This window comes from Cyanistes caeruleus, chromosome 5 (genome assembly GCF_971803275.1).
Source record: "Cyanistes caeruleus chromosome 5, bCyaCae1.hap1.1, whole genome shotgun sequence".
Taxonomy (NCBI): domain Eukaryota; kingdom Metazoa; phylum Chordata; class Aves; order Passeriformes; family Paridae; genus Cyanistes; species Cyanistes caeruleus.
In genome coordinates, this window is record NC_141705.1 from 78,488,689 (window position 1) to 78,510,507 (window position 21,819).

The 21,819-nt window shown below is 39.9% G+C and overlaps 1 protein-coding gene across 1 annotated transcript in view; it reads left to right on the plus strand.

The window, feature by feature from the left end:
• The window catches only part of TRPC3 (transient receptor potential cation channel subfamily C member 3), a 33,156-nt gene that overhangs the window by 2,363 nt on the left and 8,974 nt on the right, over positions 1-21,819 (plus strand). Inside the window, exons 2-4 of the mRNA XM_086890587.1 lie at positions 6,722-7,493; positions 15,175-15,360; positions 19,844-20,008. Of these exons, the coding sequence (XP_086746713.1) occupies positions 6,722-7,493; positions 15,175-15,360; positions 19,844-20,008 (1,123 nt within the window). The remainder of the gene's footprint in view (positions 1-6,721; positions 7,494-15,174; positions 15,361-19,843; positions 20,009-21,819) is intronic.

Genomic DNA, 21,819 nt, shown 5'->3' on the forward strand with positions numbered 1-21,819 from the left:
TGAAGTATTGTGGTTTAGAGGCAAAAGACACAGAATTATATTTTCCCTGTTATGTGCCTTCTGGTCATCCTTGGGATTTTTCTCCTGGAGTAACAATCTGTGTTTGGTGCTAATGCCTAAAATCATTGCGCATGTTAATGAGGTGAAGATGAGCATCAGCTTGCTCCTGATGTGCTCAGAGTGACACCTCAGGCTTTAGCAGGCACAGAGTGAGGATCCTTGCCTGGAAGGATTTGTAGTCTAAATGTTCAGCACAAGGTGTAAGGGGGAAGAGGCAGGATGATGTGAAGTAGTTTGCCCAGGAAGGCAGACATCGTTGGGTTTTGAAATCTCTGAAAGCAGCAGCCTGTGCAAGGTGCCTGTCAGTGTACAGCTGGCTCCCTCCTGTGCCAAATATTGCAGGGAAAAAAAAGTAATTAACCTCGGATTCCCACTAAGATTGTAGACTGGATGTAATACTTGTTTCACAGGGTACTATATGCCCCAGTGGGAAAAAGGTGGACAAAACCTGTAAATTAAATGGAGTAGGCATCAGATACCTGACTTCCTGAGTCTCTCTGAACATCACAGTATAGTTTCCTGGCTGGATGGACAGAACACAAAGAAAGAACTAAGTTTCAAAGGAGCTTTAAAATTCTTTGTTAGTACAGCCCTGTTAACTTGGTTCTTTCCTGTTTGCCTTGTTCTGTGTGTGTATAGATGCCCTCTTGCCATCCGTATATAGTCCTTTTTTCCCCACAGGAATTCAGATGGCTGGTATTTTCCTTTGAGGAGTTAGTGAGAATGGTCAGAAAAAGCTCTGCATAGTTTTATGGGGCAGGAGTTTGTTCCATCCTCTAAGTGCACGTACACCTCCTCCTGATATCTCACTGTAATTTTTTTTCCCCCCGTTTTTTTGGACTAAATCTTTCCAGTTTGGAGCCAGAACTTCTGTGAGATGACACGAGGGCATTTTGGATGATGGATGATGTCGTTTCAGACCAGTGGGAGAGTATAGACCTCAGTCAGATCTTGCAGCTGGCCTGATTTATGTTCTGCTGTTCAGCTGAATTAGCCTCCCTCTTCTGGAAAGCCCAGGCAGTAGCTTAGAGAAGGGAAAAGGAAGCTCTCATTTAATGCACTTTGGATTTGGTGCAGGGACTCACAAATTTTTGGGAACATGAAGAACCATGCAGGAAGGAGACACTGGTTTTAGCAGTGAAGAAACAAATTTGCCAGTGGCCCGTTCTGACACATGGCTGTAGCAGAGCTTGGAGAGGTGGGAGAGCCTTCCTTTGGGAGAGGCAGTGAGGATGGGGGTCTGCCCCTGCTGCACTGCTTGTGGCCCTGCTCAGAGCCAAGAGCTGCTTCCTCACGTGGAAGAGCTGTTTTTTTTCTGTGACAGTAACAAATAAAACACTTGAGATCACTTGCTTTGAGAAATCTCAGGAGTCACTAGCTACAACACTGCTCCTAGGTATGTGCATGTCTGAACACTTTTGTAAGGCCATTACCAGTCTTTAATTTTAAAACTGCGACCTCAGAGGTGACTTTTGGCAGAACAAGAGGCACAATCTGCACCTCCTGCTCGGCTGACTCCAGTGTTGTTGCTTTTTAAACGCTGGTGGCATGATGTACTTATCAGATCTGTCTGTTACCACTGGACTGCATTTCCTTTTCAGGGCTAGAACGGAATCAGGATCACTCATGTACTGTAGTTTAGCAGGGGGGAAAACTGCTTGTAAATTGTTGATGCCATCTTTTATTGCATGTGATAGTTCAGGGAGAGTAACAGCCTGTTCTTCAGCACAAATTGCTCTATGGATCTGGGAAGGCCCAGGATGAGATCTCTGTTTCTCCTGCTACTCTCCTCTCCTTTAAAATTGCTTATGCTGCATGCAGTGTTAAAAAGTAGACTTAGAAACAAGACTGTAAATCTTTTAGATTGCTGTAGATAATGAGTGGGATAAGGAAAAAGGAATTCTCAGGTCAACTCTTCATCCCACATTTCTTTTCTGCTGCAGTTCTAGATTGAACATGAAAAGGGATAGACAGAGTAACAGAGTAGAAATCTGTAATTGAAACAGTCCACGGTAGAAGAAGAGGCATTGTTTTGCCTTTTCCAGCCCTTTGCAGTTGCTGTCCTTCTCAAATGTCTTGCCTTGTACATTCCTTGTAGGAATAACTCTGACCAGGCAAGGATATGATGCAAAGTAAGGTCACAGTAAATGTGATTTGTGCAGAAAACAGGAGACAAGTGGGCATTGATTGTTCAGTGGAAAATCTTGTTTTTTAAATAATTTTTTATTTCCCGTGTGAAGGTCCTACATTTTAGATGAAAATATTTGAGGTGAGCATAAACATGTTATAATGTAGGATAGGTTTTTGTGTCTTATTTGCCAGGTCTGTAATGAACCAATTAATTGTTCAGGGTGCACATAACACTGCTGTATCTGAGAGCTTGTGATGTTTATCATTAGGAAAAGGTCTTGAAAGGTGATGTGCTCCTTTAGGAGCCTTGGCCTCACTCATGTAGGAGTTCTACTGCAAAGCAGAGCTGATGAATGAGTGATTCTGAAGGTTAGAGTACAGTCCCTGAAGTTCTTCCTTCTTTCCACTGAAGTTTTTTGGTTCCTCAAAACAGCTGCTTAACTGCTGCAGGCTCAGGGCCAAGTGAAACCTGTCCAGATGTGGTGGGACAGGTGTTAGTTAACATGACTGATCTCTAGTTCCATCCTTCTTTATTTCTACTGACTAATTAATACAGAATAACTGAGCATTTTTCTCACTTGGTTCTTTTGTGGGGTTTTTTTTGTTTGCTTGTTTGTTTTTCTGTGCATTCTACAGATATTTTTATATTTGTGTGTGTGTGTGTTCTTTCAAATATTTCGAACAGTTGGGGAGAGGAGTGTCATGATTCCCATCTCTCCTTTCCTCTTTTATAAGTGTGGGGTGTCAGCACCTTACTGAGACAAGGCTGAGTATCTGAACTTTAAAGGCTTTGGAAACAGAACATAAGTAATTAATGTACACTTGGTTCCATTTTAATCATACTTTTAAGCCAGTCTAATGATGTTGAGAGATGCAACTTGAGATTTTGCAGGTTTGATTATTTCAGATGGCAAATAATAAATATCAAACGTGCTGAAAATGGTCAAAAACTTAAAACTAAAATTTTAACCATTTTATTCATGCTTTGGGATAGCTAAAACAATTAGATGTAAGAAAAGGAAAGCAGAAAATGGAACAGGAGACCTTGTACGTGATTGTTGCATGCATTACCCTGGCCACAGCTGTGCTGGCTTCAAGGTTTTTGAATTTGCTGAGGAAAGAGTGGAAGAAAAGAGAAGTGTGGATGAACACAACAGCCTCATGGCCCTTTGGTGCTGCAGAAGATTTTTTGCTTTTCGTTTTTTTGGGGGATGTCTTGACAATATTTGAGTCATGAAAATACCAAGCATCGTGCATCTTTATTTTGAGAAGGTCACTTCAGATACATCATTTCGGTCACAAGGTTTACAGTTAAGGATGTCTTCCTTATTAAGAAGCCACTCTTGAAAGGACATTTTGAAAGGATATGATGTGTATATATATATATATATATATATGATGCACATGCTATAGATTATGTCTCTCTGCAGAAGTCAGGTGAATCTCCTCAGTGATCACCCAGAGAGTGAGGTTTGAAAGGAAGGTAGATAAGATGAAAATAAATGTCATATTTCAAAATATGCTGAAAAACTAAACGGAATATATAAGGACAAATGTATTGTGTATTTCATAAAAGATAAATGAGATTCAAAGTGGCAGTTTAGAGTCCTCTTAAAGCAAGAAGTCAGCATGAATCAGTTTGGTTTTTTCTTTGTTACATTTTTAATAGCTTTAATTTTTTTCTTCATAATGACAGTAAACACTACATTTCTGTACTTGTGTGATTTTGGATGTGGAGGAAGAGTGGAAGTGCAACAGAATAAAGGACAATAAGATCTTGTTTAAAAAGAAACTATGAGAAGACAATGTATCTGGTTTTACTTCTGATTTTGTTCGGGAATAAGATAGCAGCACACTGTGACTGTTCACAATGTGCACTCTGGGCTCAAGTCTTTATTTCTGAGTTCTCCTAAGTGGGAAATACGCCTGAGGTTTAAGACATTAAATCAATTCTGTGTTTAACAGAGTTACAAATCCTCTCTGTTATGCAGCCTTTTTTATAGATTAAAGGAAGTGTTACAGAAGTGAAGAAAAAAAAAATAAAAATGAAAGAATGGATCATGTCATGTTTGCCAGAGCAGTTTTGCCACATTTTTCAAAAAGTGAATTGTAGTTAGCATTGCTTATACTGTGGTGCCACTCAGGCTATTTCAGGTAGTCCACAAATGCCAGCCACAGATAAAAAGGTAAAAAGATCAAATGCTTCATCTCAGGAGAGTCCTGCCCTTGCTAATGAGTATCCCAGTCTCTTTGCTTGATGTGCATCTGAACTGCCCGTTTGTGTTCACTGAAATGCTCAGGGCTTGGACTGGGTTTTAGGATGTTTGTGGGTGTCTGATAAAGTGATTAAGATTTTACATTTTGATGTAGCTAGCTGGAAGGGCAGGCCTATCCTTACAACCTGAATGGAATTAGTTCTGCTCCTAGGGCCAGCAGTGCTGCATCCAGTGATGGCAGCAGGCGTATTTTGTGTGGTGTCAACAGAGCAAAGATCATCGCTGAAAGATCACACCCACAAAAAACCACCCCCACCAGCACTTAGGGGGCTGTTTCTCTGCCTGTGGATTTGAACCTGCATCAGTTTGGATTTATTTACCTTTTGAAGCTGCCTGTGCAAATGCTTCTGTGTCCACTTCAATGCAGAGCCCTTGTGTACCCAAAAGTGCGTGTGGCATTTTTCTCTTGGTTCTGTCCTTTTTGCAGACTGACAGGGTTTGCTCCAAAAGGGCTGTTTAATATTTTGGTTTGCTCTTGGCATTCATTACATGGACTCACATCTCTTCTAATGCACTGAGGGTAGAAGGATTAATTTCCTCTTCAGTTTTTCTGTCTGGCTTTTTACTCCTGTGTCTGAGTTTTTCAGCAAAGTGAAAAAAATTAATTTTCACAATGCTCCTGTAAGATGGGAGCCAACAAGATGAGGAACAGAGGCACGTAGGACCTAAGAAAGAAACGTGGAACTTGAAAGATTTCTTTATCTCTATGTTGTGTATATATATATATATATATATATATATATATATATATATATATAGTGTGTGTTATATGTATTCAAAGCACACCCTCCATTAAGTCATATTGTTTATCAGCAGCACTTGGTGTCTCCATGCCCATCAAATCATCTCAAGCAATCTCTATCCCTTGAGCTGCTGGATTAATTGATAGCAGCTGGAGGCTGCCTTCCTCATGATTGAGCTGGACTAGAAAAGGCAGGGAGATTGCTGACTGGTTTCATGTTTATGTGCAGATGGTGGTGAAGGAATGTTAGGGTATCCTGAGTATGTTTTCAGGCTCTTGGCCTCTGTTCTGGCAGGCACAAATGCTTCTGTTCTTCCCCCAGCTATGACTACTTTACCCTGATCCCATCCATTCTGTTGTTTGACCTTGCCAGGCAGTTGTCTCCTGCTGCTGTTGTCCCCAGCTAGGCTTTGTCTGCTCCTCAGCCTCTCATCCTAGGTCCCTTTTCTTTGCAATTTCTATCCAGTCTCACTTCTCTGAACCTCCCTGCCCCTCTCTTGTTCCCTTGCCTTGCTAGATCCAGCTCAGCATCCAATCTTCCTGTTCACTCAGCCAGTACCTTCACTGGTTCAGAATTCCAGTTTCTATGTTTGTCAAATTGCCTTGCTCACCCATTCTTTTCACCCTTCTCTTTCCTCCCTCTTCTTTTGCAATTGGCTTCCGTGGAGAATTCACATATTTCCTGGTTTTCATTTTCCTTTAAAAACCTCACTTTCCTCCACCCAGCTTTCCTCTTTCTAGTGCAGCAGTTATCCCAATTTTCATAACTCTTTAACTTTCCCATTTTTTTGATTACTGCACAAGAATGTATAAGCAGACCCTCTCAGCTCCTGAAATGGGTGATGTAGAAACAGGCCCAACACAATCCACAGCACTGCAGGAGTCCACTGGAGTGAGAGCTGATCCCAGTCTGTACTGGATGACTCCTGGTGTATGGAACCTGTGAGCAGTTCAGTCGCAGAAAGTCTGCTGAATGTGTATATATTATTGTTTTCCAAAAATTTGTAATTTGACCAAAGTGGCTTGTGAGTAGAAGCTTCCAGGTTTAACGTTTCTTGTAGTAACAAGAGAAGCCATGATCAGGCTTCATCATGTGTTGCTTGGCAAGACATCCTGAAGAAAATCTGTTTTTTCACCTCACTTTTATAGTAAGCATTAAGTATTGCCTTACTTATACCACCAGCTTGAATGCCTGTGATGGATAACATTAATTACTACTGAAAGCAGTATAGTAGATGTGTTTTCATTTTTCATATGTGCTAAGTGAGCTGGGAGGGATTTCTGAAGAGGAGCAACATCCTAAAAGAAATGAAAAATGTTAATGAATCTTGACCATGCTAAGAGAGCAGCAATGGCCCGAGGCATTGAGCCTGTGAGTGCCTTCAGATTGCAGACAAGCAAGAGCAATCCCAGTACAGGATGCTGCTAGTCAGTAAATGGGCAAAGGACAAGGGAAGTTACAAATTCCCCCACAGAGTGCAAATTTGTTACCTTTTCCTTGTTTTCTCCTTAGGTACATCGAAGAGAGCCCATCCCTAAGGCGTATGACCATGATGAGGGAGAAGGGAAGGCGACAGGCCATTAGGGGCCCGGCCTTCATGTTCAACAACAGGGGCACGAGCCTGACGGCCGAGGAGGAGAGATTCCTGGATGCTGCCGAGTACGGGAACATCCCCGTGGTGCGCAAAATGCTGGAGGAGTCAAAGACACTGAATGTCAACTGCGTTGACTACATGGGCCAAAACGCCTTGCAGCTTGCTGTGGGGAATGAACATTTGGAAGTGACAGAACTTCTGTTAAAAAAAGAGAACTTGGCACGGATTGGAGATGCCCTGCTGCTCGCAATCAGCAAGGGTTACATTAGGATAGTGGAAGCAATTTTGAATCATCCTGGGTTTTCAGTAAACAAGCGACTGACTCTGAGCCCTTGTGAGCAGGAGCTCCAGGATGATGATTTCTATTCCTATGACGAAGACGGTACCCGCTTTTCTCCAGACATCACTCCCATAATTTTAGCTGCCCACTGCCAAAAATACGAAGTCGTGCACATGCTGTTGATGAAAGGAGCAAGGATAGAGAGACCTCATGATTATTTCTGCAAATGTAATGACTGTACAGAGAAGCAAAAACATGATTCTTTCAGTCACTCTAGGTCAAGAATAAATGCGTACAAAGGACTGGCCAGTCCAGCTTATCTGTCCCTGTCCAGTGAAGATCCAGTGCTCACTGCTCTAGAACTCAGCAATGAACTTGCCAAGTTGGCCAACATCGAGAAAGAATTCAAGGTAATGCTGTTTTTGTGTTTCTCTGTCTTTATTGTTGTTTTAAAGTTGCTGCTACTTCATGTTGTCCTTAGATGCTGAAATAATTCCCTCTGCTTTTACTTTTTCAATTACAAGTACTCTCATCTTCTTGTCTCTTTTATTCTTGATACATAAGCCTTTAAAAGGAATTTTAATGAAATGAAATTGCTTTTGCACCTGCTGTGTTTGGAGAAAATTGGTAAAATTGGAAACTGGAAAAAGCGTGCTTTCTGATAACCTTGCAGCAGATGGAAAATGATTCTGGTTGCTGCAGCACACAAGGATTGTTCTTAGTTACAAATGCTGAGTAACATAAGTGCAAAAAGCAGAAACATTTTGATTTTCTTGAGGATACTGCAGCACTGACCTTCTAATTTTTAATTTGTACTGATTTTGACTGATGCCTCCAAATTGTTATGAATACCCAAAGTGGATTTTTTTGGCTGCACCTTTCAAGAATGTCACATGTTCAGAACCAGTTGTTAGACTATTTACAGATGTTGGTCCTCTTACCTGTTTTTCAGCTGGATCTGGTTTTGTATGTCAGTGCCCTGACTTCTTTACATATTTCAGCTTCTCCCTCAGACAATTAATGGCTTAGTTAACTGTAGCCATTTTTTTTAATGATTTTTCAGTTCAGTGGGATACCTTGAAAAGGACCGTAACAGCCACCCGTTCTCCCCCTGCAGCCAAACTCCACAAAAAATCCAACCCCAGTAGATTGCTTGTAATGAGAAAAGCTTGGCTTGGGGAATGACAGATTGCTCTCAGCGAGTAGAGATATTCACAGCATTGTCTCTGGGTGTAACAGCAAATTTGTTAAGCTTCTGCAAGGGCAGTGTTGGGTACCACTTGCTTGTTTAAGGTCTTCAAAAATTACCTGAGAGAGACAGAAGATGCATTAACCTCTCCAAACAGCAGCAAGCACTGCTTACCCTGTGGAGTACTCAGAAGGAATATACAACAACCTGGAGAAAGACAGGCAGAAATTAATAAAGTGAAATTTAACAGAAGAGGAAGAAAGCTCCTGATAAAGAATAGGTCCATATTCAGCTGAGTTAAAATAGAATCAAAAAATAATTTTTCAGTGGTGAGTAGGATTAATATATTATAACACACACTGAAGAAGTGTAAAATTCACTTCCTCCACTTCCTCCCCTTTCTTTGCTGAAGGAACTTGCTAATACCATGCTGTGTATTTTGTAACCTGGCAAATTAATTGAATACTTCCTCAATGTATTTATTCAGGGGAAAATGTCAGATTTTTCTTTTTCCTCGGATGAAAAGGTGCCCTGCCACTAAAAGCTAAATTAGGGCAAGCTGCATTGTGTTTTTGTTAGGCAAGGATGTAGATGATTAGAACTGCATGGAAAAATTACAGTGGAAATAGAAATTCGTGGGAGACTCCCATCTCACAGGTACTAATACCATGCATACAAATTTCATCAGAAAAAAAAAAAGTAGCTTGAAATTTTGGAGGAGAAAAGGTGAAGTTTTTTATTGAGCTTCTCTTTTCAAACCAGAGCTTTAAAAAATTATTTCAGTTTTTAAAATGGTAATTCCCTGCTATTTTGAGATGCCTAAAACCCCAAGAAATTGACTGTTTTCACATATTTCAGTATTTTTGGATGGCACTTAGATGGCTACTAACCTTGCCAGGTGTATCAGATGATTCAGTTTTGGCACCTACAGTAAAAAATGTTCCTGACTCCTTGCTGGCATGGAAATTCCAGCTTCTCATCAACGTCAAAACATTCCAGTGAAATAATTACTTTCCTCATTGACGTCACATTGCTTTTTTCTCCCTCTGTTTCCATCAGGCCTGATAGGAGAGCTGAGTGTTTTCCTGGAGTTCCTCCCATCTGTAACTGCCTTTCCAGTGCTTTCTTCCCTATAGATGTGTCATCTGAATATGTTTGGCTGATAACTTGTGTGCTTTGTCCCATCCCAGAGGAGAGGGCTTCTAATCCGGCATTTGCATTCCTGCAGACTTGTGCTGCACTCTCCTCTAGGATCACCACTGCAAATGCTTCAGTATTCCACTCAAATTCAATGTGTAGCACAGCACTGAGCAGAATTGTTTCGGGGTGGAGAAAAATGGGCAAAATACTCCATCTCTCTCACAACAAAAAACATGGACAAATCTGTTTAAATCATGATTTATTCTCAGTATCCATGGAATATTATGGCCCACAATGTTTCTTGTGCATGCTCTGCTTCCGGGATGCAGAGCACTCCTGCAGAAAAATACTGTTCTGGGTGGTTGTCCCACTGAGAAAGAGCATAGGTTGAACCTGTTTAAAAACACCTGAGGGACAACTTCCCTGGTAAATGCTTGTTACATTGAACCTAAGATCCATTGCATATGTAAAATCCAGTCTGCCTCTCTTGCTTATCATTTGCACTAAGAAATTCTAATGCACAAATCAGGGTTTGCACAAGTGAATTAAAAATGTGGGAAGGCGACTTAGGCCATTTATTCATGACAGTCAGATCCTCAAGAAAGCCTGATTAATTGCAATGATTTTTAGGGTTTTGTTTTGTTTTCCTTTTAGAAGTAAGGAGAAAGGATTCAAAGAAATGACAGAGCCCTGATTTTTCTCGGAAGATGCAAGACACAAAGCCAAAACTAAAGTACTGAAAATTAATAAAAATAGATGAGAAACTGGAGCCCTAAAGACCATTTCATTCTATTCCCTTCATCTCCAAGCTTTCTTACTTCCATTTGTGAAATCCTTGTTTCAACCTACTGCTTGTCCTTTTGTTCTCCTTCTTCTATTATATTTATTTCTTCTTCACACTTTTACTCCTTTTTGATTTTTGCATCCACTTGTCTTCTTCCCATGTATTCTTCTATTAGATTCTCTGATGGCCAGGGCAGGGAGTACAGTATTTCTCTGACTTTACTTGGTATTCCTAGTCTTCCTACTCTCCTAATTCCAGGGATTGCCTGCAGGATTTCAGATGACATCAGGAATTTCAGTTTGATCTCAGTCAAGAACGCTACCAAATTGTAAAAACTGGAGCTGTATCTTGTCTTAATGTAAATAAGTGACCATTACCATAGTTGGAGAATTATCTTTTCCTGTCCGGTAGCACCACAAAATACTCTGCAATACAAATTTTCCCAACTTTTATGTTTTCCTGTTCTCCTATTTTTAGAAGATCATGGCCACTGCAGCTTGGCTTGGGGAATGACAGGGTTGGGTTACTGAAGTTAGTTGATATTCACCCTCCTCCCTGGGAATTTTAAAGCTGTTACTGCCCAGGGAAAGGGAGGATTTCTGGCAGTCAGAGCAACTGAAGGAACTTTCCTTTGGAGTCACCATAGGAAGAGAGAGGACAAGGTAGCTAAAAAGCCCTGTGGTTATCTCTTGATACCAGCTTTCAACTAAATACTGTCCTGTGTAAGCAAGCTCAGTTGTCCCAGCTGAAATTGCTCTGGCAAGGATCAAAAAGGTTGCAGTGAAGCTTTCTATAGGATAAATCCCTGTTCCCAGTTTTGCTAAAAGCTCCTACTGAACCAACGGAAGATGTGAACGTGCATCTAAAAGCAGAATCTGTCAGTGTTCCAAGTAAATTTACATAGTGTTATCTCAGCTGAACTAACAAAGAGTGTTCAAGCTTGATCTAGGTTTAGGCCCAGCTTTTGAAAGGACAGGGCCCAGATCCATAACCATTAGCACAATTATGTGCTTTATTTGCATATACAGTTACATGTGCAAACTCACCGCACATGTGATTTCAAGGTGGCCATTTAGCAGATAATAACATAAATTTATGATTCAGTATAATGACTGTGAATTAGTTGTGCATTACTCGTGAACTTGGGTGCTTGCAGGAGTGTGGCTCCTGTAGCAGAACCACAGATCTCTACATTTTGTTTGACTGCATGTGATTGCTCAGTATAAATTTCCTCTGCAGTGGTTACAAATCTTGTGTGAAATCATCTGAAGGTTTTCTGTTTGTGTGCTCTTTGCACACAGGCTGCTACCCTCTTTGTCAAGACTCCAGGTGAATGCACAAGGCAGTGCTTGATGTTGTGAGTGAGAACAGAGCACAGAAATTTGGGCAGGCTGAGATCCAGCTTTTGATGTGTGTCAGAGTCCTCTGAAACTGCATGTGAGATGCAGCTTTGCAATTCCAGTTGTCATCAGTTGTCCTGTATGTGCTGCAGTCAGCTGCGGAACCTGGGAAACACAGGGTGTAGGCTGATATTTTTTTATGTTACAAATACATTTGTACAACTGTTAGTGTTGATCTGGTAGCTTCATCTGTATGTTCTCAGGAGTGAGCAGAGGTGATTTGGATGGCTGGGACCATAGATTAAAATTTCAGATATTCACACAGCACCCTTGAGGTAGAAGGTTGTTTGAGAATCGGGTACTGTTTGTCTGTTTAATTCGGTAAAGCAATCAGATAGACTGGGATTAATTTGATTTGCTAATACATAGGTAAATAAAGACCTGAAGAGGGAAATCTGACAAGTTTTCCTGCTGTAAGATTCAAAGCCAGAGTGGGATATTAAAAATGCAGATGTTGGTTTTCAGTTCTCATAACAGCATTTGTGAGCAATGTAGGCTGTGTTTAATCCTTAAAATTGACAGAATAAAACCTCATCCATTATACTGTTAATTTTATCTGGCAATAAGCATAACTTTTATAAGTAAAGTGGCATATCTACCAATGAAGAAACACGTCATTCATGTTTCTACTGTTATTCTACTGCTGTTAGAAGAAATCTGAGTAACTCTTGTGGTAGGCAAACATGAAAAGCGTGGAAGTAACTCTTGTTATTTCCTAACTATTAGAAATCCACATTTTCTTCTTCTATTTCTTCACAATTAGCAGAAGAATTAGAAAACATTTTGTAATTGCAGCCTATCCCTGCAAGTGGACGGCCATGTTTAACCATACAAAGACAAAATTTGGGTTGTCATTAAAGTGCTTGAATAATACAAAGCCATCTGCACTAAATTTTATTAAACCTTAATAAGATACTACTTTAGACTGTAGGTTAGATACAAATAATAGTAAAACAAACACTTCTTTTTCTTTCTGGGAAAGTTAAAAGTGCCTGCAAATTCATGTGAGAAAGAATGTAGTTTCTCTCTTAGTTATGTTGTATTATTACTGAAATCACTGCAGTCATTGCAGTCCTCCCATGCAGTCCTCCCACTTTGAATAATGGATCTACAGCTACTTTAAAGTGATAGAGAAAAGTTGATTGTCAGTCTTATTCCTGTTGATTTAATGTTAAGCTGTGTCTGATGATTTTCATGGTTTTTTGCTCAGCCAGCTCCTTTAGTAAATGCTTCCTTTAGCTGTGGTGAAAGCAAGCAACTCTTGCTTGAAATTAGATGCTTAAGGAAGAGTGTTGGAGTTCTCATCAATATTTAGGAATTCTTTTGTGGGAACAATATAAACAACATAGGACTTGAATAAACTGAAGGCATGGTATTGCCTTTAGCTTCATTGGATTGTCTTCAGTCACTCCTTTTTCTTCAGTGTATAAAATCCTCATCTTCTTTTTACATTGTGTCACCTCCTGGTGCTTTGCTTAATATTCTCCATAGCCTGAGTTCTAGCAATTAATACTTAGAGTTTTGGCCTCTGTGATGAAGCTCTTTCTTGAGTAGGCTGTCATGAAAGACTGTTCCTCTTTGTTTTTGTTTTTTTTATTTTTGACTGCTGCTAATTTCTAGCTGCCATCCTGGAGTGTCCTTTTGCAAGATTTTTAACTTTGTAGTGTCTGGGATCTAATCACATTCTGTGTAAAAGCTCTATCTGCATTCAGACCTCCATGCTAGCAATGTTAATCACTCCCTTGATTAACTTTTTAATGAGACTTAGCCTTTTTCAAAGTCCTAAATCTTGGTCATACATAAGTTTGCTTATCCCTTCACTGAATTTACACACCCCAGTATTATTTTTATAACTGGTTCTTCTGTCCTGTTCTCCTTGGCTACCAAAAACAAATCTAAAATGACCTTACATCCTGTTGCTTCACTGGCAACTGAATTAATTTGTCCTCTGTGACCAAAGGAAATAACAGGATCCTGTTTAAGGCCTATGATTAGGGCTGGTTGTTTCCAAGTCTGTATCAGGGATGTTAGTCTTGTGTAATAACACAACTTCTAGGAGTATTTGTGTGTCTCCAGTAGCGTTTCATTTTGATTCATATCTGAATCTGACCTATGGGATTGGTGGCTGATTGTTGCACTTTCCCTATCATTTCCCAAAATAATTTGAAACTACTGAGAGCACGTTAGTTTCTCTGTCCCATTATATAGCTTCTAAGTTGAAAATTTAGCAAAACTACCAGTACAAGGAGGTAAATTACTTAGGGAAGGAGGAAAAAATGAAGGTTTCAGAAAAAAAGAGGGATTAAGTGAGGGCAGAAGCAGTAAGGAAACATTTTTGAGAAGAGAGGCACCTTGAAGGGAAAATCTGCACCCTCAAAAAGTGATTTTGAAAAGGCAGTGTCTGGAAATTAATAGTAAAACACAAAAAAATGGAGAGGCAGAAGGCTCAAATTAGTGTTTTTGTGGCTGGTGGAGGAAAAAAAAAACAAAACTGAAGAAAAGCTATGGAATAATTGAAAAAGGTGGTTGTGCTCTTTCTAGTTGAGCATTGAAGGTAAAATTGGCAGATTCAGTCAGGTTTCCTCCTCCAGCTGTAAACTCACATGAGGAAACCTTACATCTCAGATATGGAATTTCTAGAAATCTGTCTGAGAGGACATGGACACAAAACTGAAGACTGAGATTTCTGCTGAAGCAGAGATCAAGGTGAGAGTTTATATGTAATGTCACTGAGGTGGTGGGAGACATTTATAAGTATAAACAAAAGTACAAGCAAAATTTCAGACATGCATGCTTTGCAAATTTAGCTGAACTTTCTGAAATGTAGCCACTAATGTTTTGTCAGAAGAGGAAGTAGATTAGAGAGAGGCAAATATTTTATGTTGACATACATGGTAGTCCTCGGAAAGACTGAACAGGTATGGAAGATGAATTCTCCTGTTCTTTCCAGAGCACTCTTATAGGAAATTTGGGGTATTTTGCCCACAAACTTGGGGTCCAAGTTTGTCCTGCGGTTACCCTGTGCAGTTACTTTGTAACCCACTGTACCAATTGTTGGGTGTGAGAAATTCCAAGGGAAGATGGGGAGGCAGAGGGTGGAAAAGGAAAGAGGGGAAAATGGACCTGATGTACATCAGAGCGATGAGTAATCAGTCACTTTAGCAGTGTAGAAAGAGCTAAAAGGATTTTGTAGCCTCACAGGCAATTATTTCATTAGTTGTCAGCAAAGTTTTTGCTAGAGTGAGGTTACTTTTTTGATAGTCCTGGTCCTGCTTTAAGAGTAAGAATATATAAGAACATAAATCGTTACATTTTCAGCTGCTCCTTGTGGCCCATCCAGGTTATTTTCATCACACTCCTGTTCCCATGCTTTGTCAAACAGCTGCTGTTAAGTGTTCACCTTGTGCCAGAGAACAAATGATTTGTACAGAAATTCTCTAACATCTGATACACTCCAAACCTGACACAGTAAAAATCAAACTCTTCATTTTTAGCCACTTGTACAGGTCCTTTTTTCCTCGCCATTGACTCGGAAGCGCGTTTGTCACGGGCCGTTTTCTGTCCCCCTCCTGTTGCAGAACGACTATCGCAAGCTGTCCATGCAGTGCAAGGACTTCGTGGTTGGTGTCCTGGATCTGTGCCGGGACTCTGAAGAGGTGGAGGCCATTCTGAACGGGGATCTGAACGCGGAGCCGGTGGAAGCGCAGAGGCACCGAGCGTCCCTGAGCCGCGTGAAGCTGGCCATTAAGTACGAAGTCAAAAAGGTAACTCCTCGCAGCTCTCAGACGCTGTGGCAGGAGGGCAGTGCCACCTCCTCCTTCTGCAGGTGCTGTGAACCCGTGGTCAGAGGCACAACTGAGACATAGTGTGAGTAATCAAGACTCTCACAGGGCAGAAGGGGACTGTAATGAAGGAGTTCAGTTTAATCTACTTCCCACCGCTGAGAAGTGGCGGGAGACTGTAATGACATGAATGAGGTGCGCGAGCCAGGCTTTGCACAGTTGGTCAGATCCTTCTCCTGATTAACCCAAAAGGTATTTCAGTAGAGCCAGATTTTCACTCAGTGGCACTCAGCCTGTGTTAGTCAATGCAGTAATACCTAATCCAAAGAGAAGGCTGTGTTGGTGAAAGTGTTGGTTTCAACCCATACATAGCTCATCTGCGACTGTGTGTCATAGTGGGAAATTCCATGTGATTTACCGTGTTTGTTCCTTTAAAAAATGTTTTAAAACTCAGCCCTGGAAATGCATGCAATATGTCTGTGGCTGCTTGATCAATTAATTTCAGTTCTTCACCTTTGTACCTGTGTCTTTGGCAAGTGTTTTCAGTAGATGCCTCTCTCAAAGTAATTTTTATTTTGTGAATTTGTGTTATGTGTTGAAAAATGGAGCTGTGCATAACATATTTGACATAAATACATACCCTTTCACTTCAGTTTTTATTGCATTGCTATGTTGTTCTCCTCAAGATCCCATATTAGGCTAGCACAGAAAATAGTTAATACTGTGTCCTGTTGTGAGAGGAGCCAGGAAATACAGCAGTGCCTATATATTATTTACAGCTACCTATTTACGTGATTAGTATCACTTCCATTCCTTACAGCCATTATAGTTTCATCATCTCCACAAGAAGCCTTGTGTCTCTCAGAATAAATAACCCTGTGTTCCGTGGCCACCTCTTGAGCCAATCTGCCATATAAAATGAACTGTAAGGACTCTACCAGAACAACTGGGGATTGCTGGTGTTTATGACCAAAAGATTGATGACAAAAATTGTAAACACAGATCCCAAGCAGCAAATCATCATTTCCAGTGTAGAATTGGTCTACAGCAGATAAGTGCATATTCATTACCAAAAATCAAGGTAAATATATACAAGCATTAAATTAATTTGAAAGACTGGAACAGGGAAAAAAAAAATCAAAGTGCATAAGTGTGCTGTAGTGTCTAAATATATACATTCCTTATGCTATTGCAGTTTAATGTGTACCAAAAGTTTGTTGAGGCTCGTGTCTCAGCTTTCACGCTGAAGGCTGTGGTTTTCTTTTATGAGTTGGTTGTCACTGATGAAATTCACTGCTGAGCAAAGGGCCACACAGATCTGTTAAGAATAACAGAAATCTAAAGAGCGAAAAAAAAAAAGATAAAATTTCTCATAGCAAACTTGTTCTCTTCTCTTACAAGAGAGAAACTCGGAGTGCTGGCTGCAGTTCATGACAAATACAGTTCAGAACCTACAAGAGGAATGATCTTGGTGGGAGGAAACAGCTGGTGCACAGTTGTTACCATATTCATACAAGTGCAGCTCCCTGGAAGCGGCCGTTACACAGGGCATGGCAAGGATGGAAATGCCTCTGTGGTGGTGGTCCTTTAATGCTGGGATTTGCTCTGTCAGAGCTGTGACAGATTCTAGTGATATCCTGATGGGAACAGATTCAGATGTGGGAACTCCACATGGGATTTTTTTCAACTCTCACTATAGGAAGCAGACAAGGATGTGGCCTGTTTCCTTAACTTTCTGTATTTCTAGCTGTGCTTCCAGGTCAGGTCCATCCAGGTCAGTTCCCTGTTACCAGCAGTCCAGCCAAACAGAGCAGCAGGTCCATGAAATAGTTAACGAGCCTATGTCTTTTCCATAGGGAGGAGGAGCAGGAAAAAACATATGACAAGTAGCAAATGTGCTCAGAACTTCACTGCTAGGGAAAGGGAGTTTTTAATTCTATTAGTAATGAAACTCTTGCACTTAATGCCCTAGGTACAGCACTGAAGTGGAGCCCATCTTTTAAACATGATGTGATTTTGAAGCTAAGGTTCAGACTGAAACTGCGGCCCCAATAGAGAAGGACTAAGGGAATTAAGGGAGAAAAAAAAAAAAAGAAAAAGAAAACAAATTAATCTTGCTCTGTATGCTGAATTAGTTCTGCAGTCATGCTTTTAGTTTTGTGTCTCAACTCTGTCTTCAGACGGCCAACAAAATTCCAGAGAAGAACTGACACTGGCCCAACTAATCTGCAGTTCTTGCTGAGACAAAAATCAGGATGGAATTTCCAAGTGAAGTCAATAAGAGCTAGAATAAAATCACAGGAGTTAATTTTCAAACCCTGAAATGTTCAACTGATAGATAAGAAAGAAGATGCAAAACTCTCTTTGTATTTTGTGTGTTAGTTTATCAGAGTGTGCCAGGATTTGTTCTTGCTCCATCAAAAACCAGCCATTATGATGGTGGAAATAAATAACATAATCACTCTGAGTCATACAGAAAAATATTTACATACTGATGACTTGGTTCACGGTCATGAAACTGAAAACATCAGAAGTCTTACTGTCAATTATGCTTGGAAAAGCAGCTACATTAAAATTGGGATATTTTTTCTTTTAGTGACCAGATGCTGTTCTCATGCATCATTTTTGTTCACTGATGTTCTGCTTGGAGCTGAAAGTATTAGATACATGTGATAATGAGTGCAGCATATGTAATGAACAGTGAGAAACTGCATGGAAAATAGAGAGGAGAAAAGCAGGAAGAACAAGGTTGTAGGATGATGTGAGCAGTAGCTAGAATGTGGTGTGAACCAACTGTCCTTGGAGGAGATGAAGCTGCAGGCAAATACAGGTAATACAGACACACACGCAACAGGGGTGGGCACAGTTTAAAGTTGCTGGAAATAAAACCAACATAATCACAAGTTCGAGTATTTCAGTAAAGACTGAGAGAGAAGGGATGAATTTCAGAGCTTTTATGGATGAGAAGTGACACAACTTGCTCCAAGGGCTTGGAAGTGGTGCACATTGTGCAGCTGCCAACAGTTAAATAAGTTGCTAAGATCCTCTCAAGAGCCTTTAGACTCACTGCCAGAGAAGAACTTGCCCATAACCCTTGGCATCTTATTCACTAAATCTTCCTTTTTTTTTAACTTTTTTTTTTTCCTTTTTTTGTAAATTACAGCAGATCTCCTCTTAGTGTCAGATCAAAATGTTTATAGATCAGGAGAATAAACCAGCACAGAGCTCTGGGTGAGGTGCCACAGGGCCCATGGGCTGATTCCAGTCCTGGGTAAACTTCCTTAAAGCTCCTTTACTGTTTCTTCCCATTCCCTGTGGTAACAGAAGAAATGATGTGGGTGTTTCTTCCCTCCTCTTCCCTACAGTTTTAAGCCTGATTTTAAAAATGTCTTTTTGTAATTTGAAATAATTATTTACTTTCCTGCCTTTGTCCACAGTTAATCTGCTGTGGGATTTGTCCCTTTGATGTCCTGAGTTGACAATGAAATTTATCTTCGCAAAAGAAGAGGCTGGGGGCATATGTCAGAATGCACAAACACACAAAAACCCAATCTCTTCTTCTCAAATGGGCCAGGCTGGCAGTTTTTATGGTGCATAAGCTTCAAAGGTGACAGCCTAATAAAAAGAACAGAAGCAGTTTGAGTTGACATTAATTTCTTAAAGGACTTTTTTTACAATCTCTATTTATTTCTCTTGGCCACTCCACTTTACGTACAAGCTGCATTAATATGTGAAATAACTGCTTAATGCATCACACCCCAGAATGCTTAGGGACTTTAATTTTACAGCAAAGTAGGTTATAGTATGAAGATTGTCTCCCTTTTTAAAGTTCATGCACCAGTTTTAGATTGCTCTTCTTGAGAGGTTTACGGTTCCCTGTTTTCATTGCCAATGATTTAATTTGATTTTCTTCAAGAAGTCTGTCCTGTTGTACTACTCTATGCACTTTTTAATGAGATTTGGAATATTAATAGAGTTTTGCTAGCAAGACCTGGCAAACAACAGTGTATGTAGTACATAATGATCTCTGCAGAATACAAGGGATAATAAAATGGGTATCCAAGGTTTATAGTATTTTAATTCTTTTTTCCAGTGTATATCCAACAGATACCAAATCTCACTCTTAACCCAACACAAATTATCAGTTATCAGATTTGTTTTCAAACCCTTTTTTGAGAAACACCTGGCCTCCTTTATTCTGATTCACTAGTTATTGACAAGTGCATTACCAAATTTCTTTAAACTGCTGTGAAAATCAGGCTGCTCACCCTTGTGCTTAACTGGTGTCCCACATGCTCTTGTGATGTGTGTCAGTTCCTTTTTTATTTATTAACCTTTGTTTTAAAGGAAACGAGAAAAAACCCATGGTTCTTAAATATCTGGTGTTAGTTTAGACCTGTAGCAGTCATGTAACACTTACTATTAATGACAGCATGTCTTGGTTTTTCTTTCTTTTTCTTTGCAGTTTGTGGCCCATCCAAACTGTCAGCAACAGCTACTGACAATCTGGTATGAAAATCTCTCAGGATTACGGGAGCAGACCATAGCTATCAAGTGTCTGGTGGTGCTGGTTGTGGCATTGGGCCTTCCCTTTCTAGCCATTGGTTATTGGATTGCACCATGTAGCAGGGTACTGAATTTTATAAATTATGTGTCTTGTGCTGTTCTCGGGGCTGCTTTTCCTTTTCTGGCAGTCAACATGCAATTTCTGCTGCTTCCAAATTTTAACTAATTAATGATATTTTTAGGCATCTCTAACCTTGAGCCAAAGGATGCTAAGGGTTTTCTTGTAATTTTCACTGTAAAGAGGGACCACAATGATGAAGTGTGAACATAAATTGCCATTAAGCTGAAGGAAAGAAAAATAACCTTCTCTGAGAGCTTTTTTTTCTTTTTTAAATTTCCCTAGGTTGTGCTCACCTCACTGTCTCTGCTGTGTCATTTCTTTGCATTACTAACATGGATTTTCTGAAAGTCACCGCTCAGATTCTTTATTAAGTCTCCTCTGGTGGCATCCTAAGGTCTCATGCTGTTCCCATATAAACCATTAGCAGAACATCTGTTGACTTTACTGATGCAGAACTTAATCTTAAGTAAAATATTTGTTATACCAGCCCTAGGAGGTCTGTTTGCCAGCTGAACCAGAGAGCAGAAATTAAATTAAATGCATCATTCCGACCACGTTGTAGGGCATATTTGTAAAAGAGCATAGCTGTAAACTCTTACCTTTTTAAAAATATGTGAAAGTGTAAAAGTGCTCCCACCTTTCCTGCTGGTCTCAGAAGGAAAGGAACAGCAGTTTCTTTGAAATCCCAATGGTCTGTAGCACATGAATTGTTTGCAAATCAAGTGTACTGGTAGATCTTTAGTAAATCAGATGATGGAAGATTTTTCTGTTGCATTAACATTTTAAAAAATTTTAAGTACATTTACTCCTGTGCTGAATGTGCTCTTTCAATTTTATTTCCTTAGCATATGTAAAGCAAAGAAATGTGAGTTTCTTTTATATTTCATTCTTTTAGTTCATCTCAAAGAGGATAAGGTTTTTCTCATCTACATATTTGAAGGGAACTTGATCTTTTCTCTGGGTTAAATATGTATTTGAATGATAAACCTTTATGAAAATAGTATAATTGTTACACTCATTATCCTCTGAAATGTCACTTTCCATTAATATCTTTAGTAAATCTATTCCTCACAGCTCCATATAATAGGAACATATTAATATATTTTTAGCTGGTGTCTAACATGGAAAAGTGACATTTGTCCTTGAGCTCTAATTCCCAGTAGCAGAAACGTCTGACGTTTTTCCTCAGTGCTCATGTCAAATAAAAGCGCTATACAGTCAGGTCAGTTGTTGGATATTGCAATTACAAAACGCTTTGTAAAGGTCAGGAGCAGGAAGGGAACATGAGATTGTTTGCCCAGGTAGTAAATACAGTTTAATGTGTGCTGGTTTGCTTAGCTCATAGTAGTTGACCCAAATTTCAAGGAAAACAATTCCTTGAAATAAGAAAGCTCATGTAGTCTTCTGGAAGCAGCTGGTCCCCTCTTCTGGTGCAGACAGACTGCCCCTAATGCTGCTGTTTTGTTCTTTTACCAGGTGCAGTTGTGAATTAAACCTGCTGAATTTATTTTAAAAATAACTAATATTTTTGATTCTATTTTTCTTAGTCCGTTTTGTGGAACAGTGGTTAGTTTTAATAGACACATGCACTTATTTGGCACTTAGAGCTCTGAAGATGTGTTCTGTGGATGGAATATGGTTGCCAGAGATAAGAAAACAACTAATTTTTCCTAGAGCTATAGTTACAGAAAAGTTAATGGTACACTCTTGTTGTTAGGGAAAATGTTCTGCTGGAGTTGGAGATTTTAATAATTTATCTTTCCCTGGGCTTGCTTTACAAACTCTTCCTGGTCACTGCTATTGTACATTTGCAA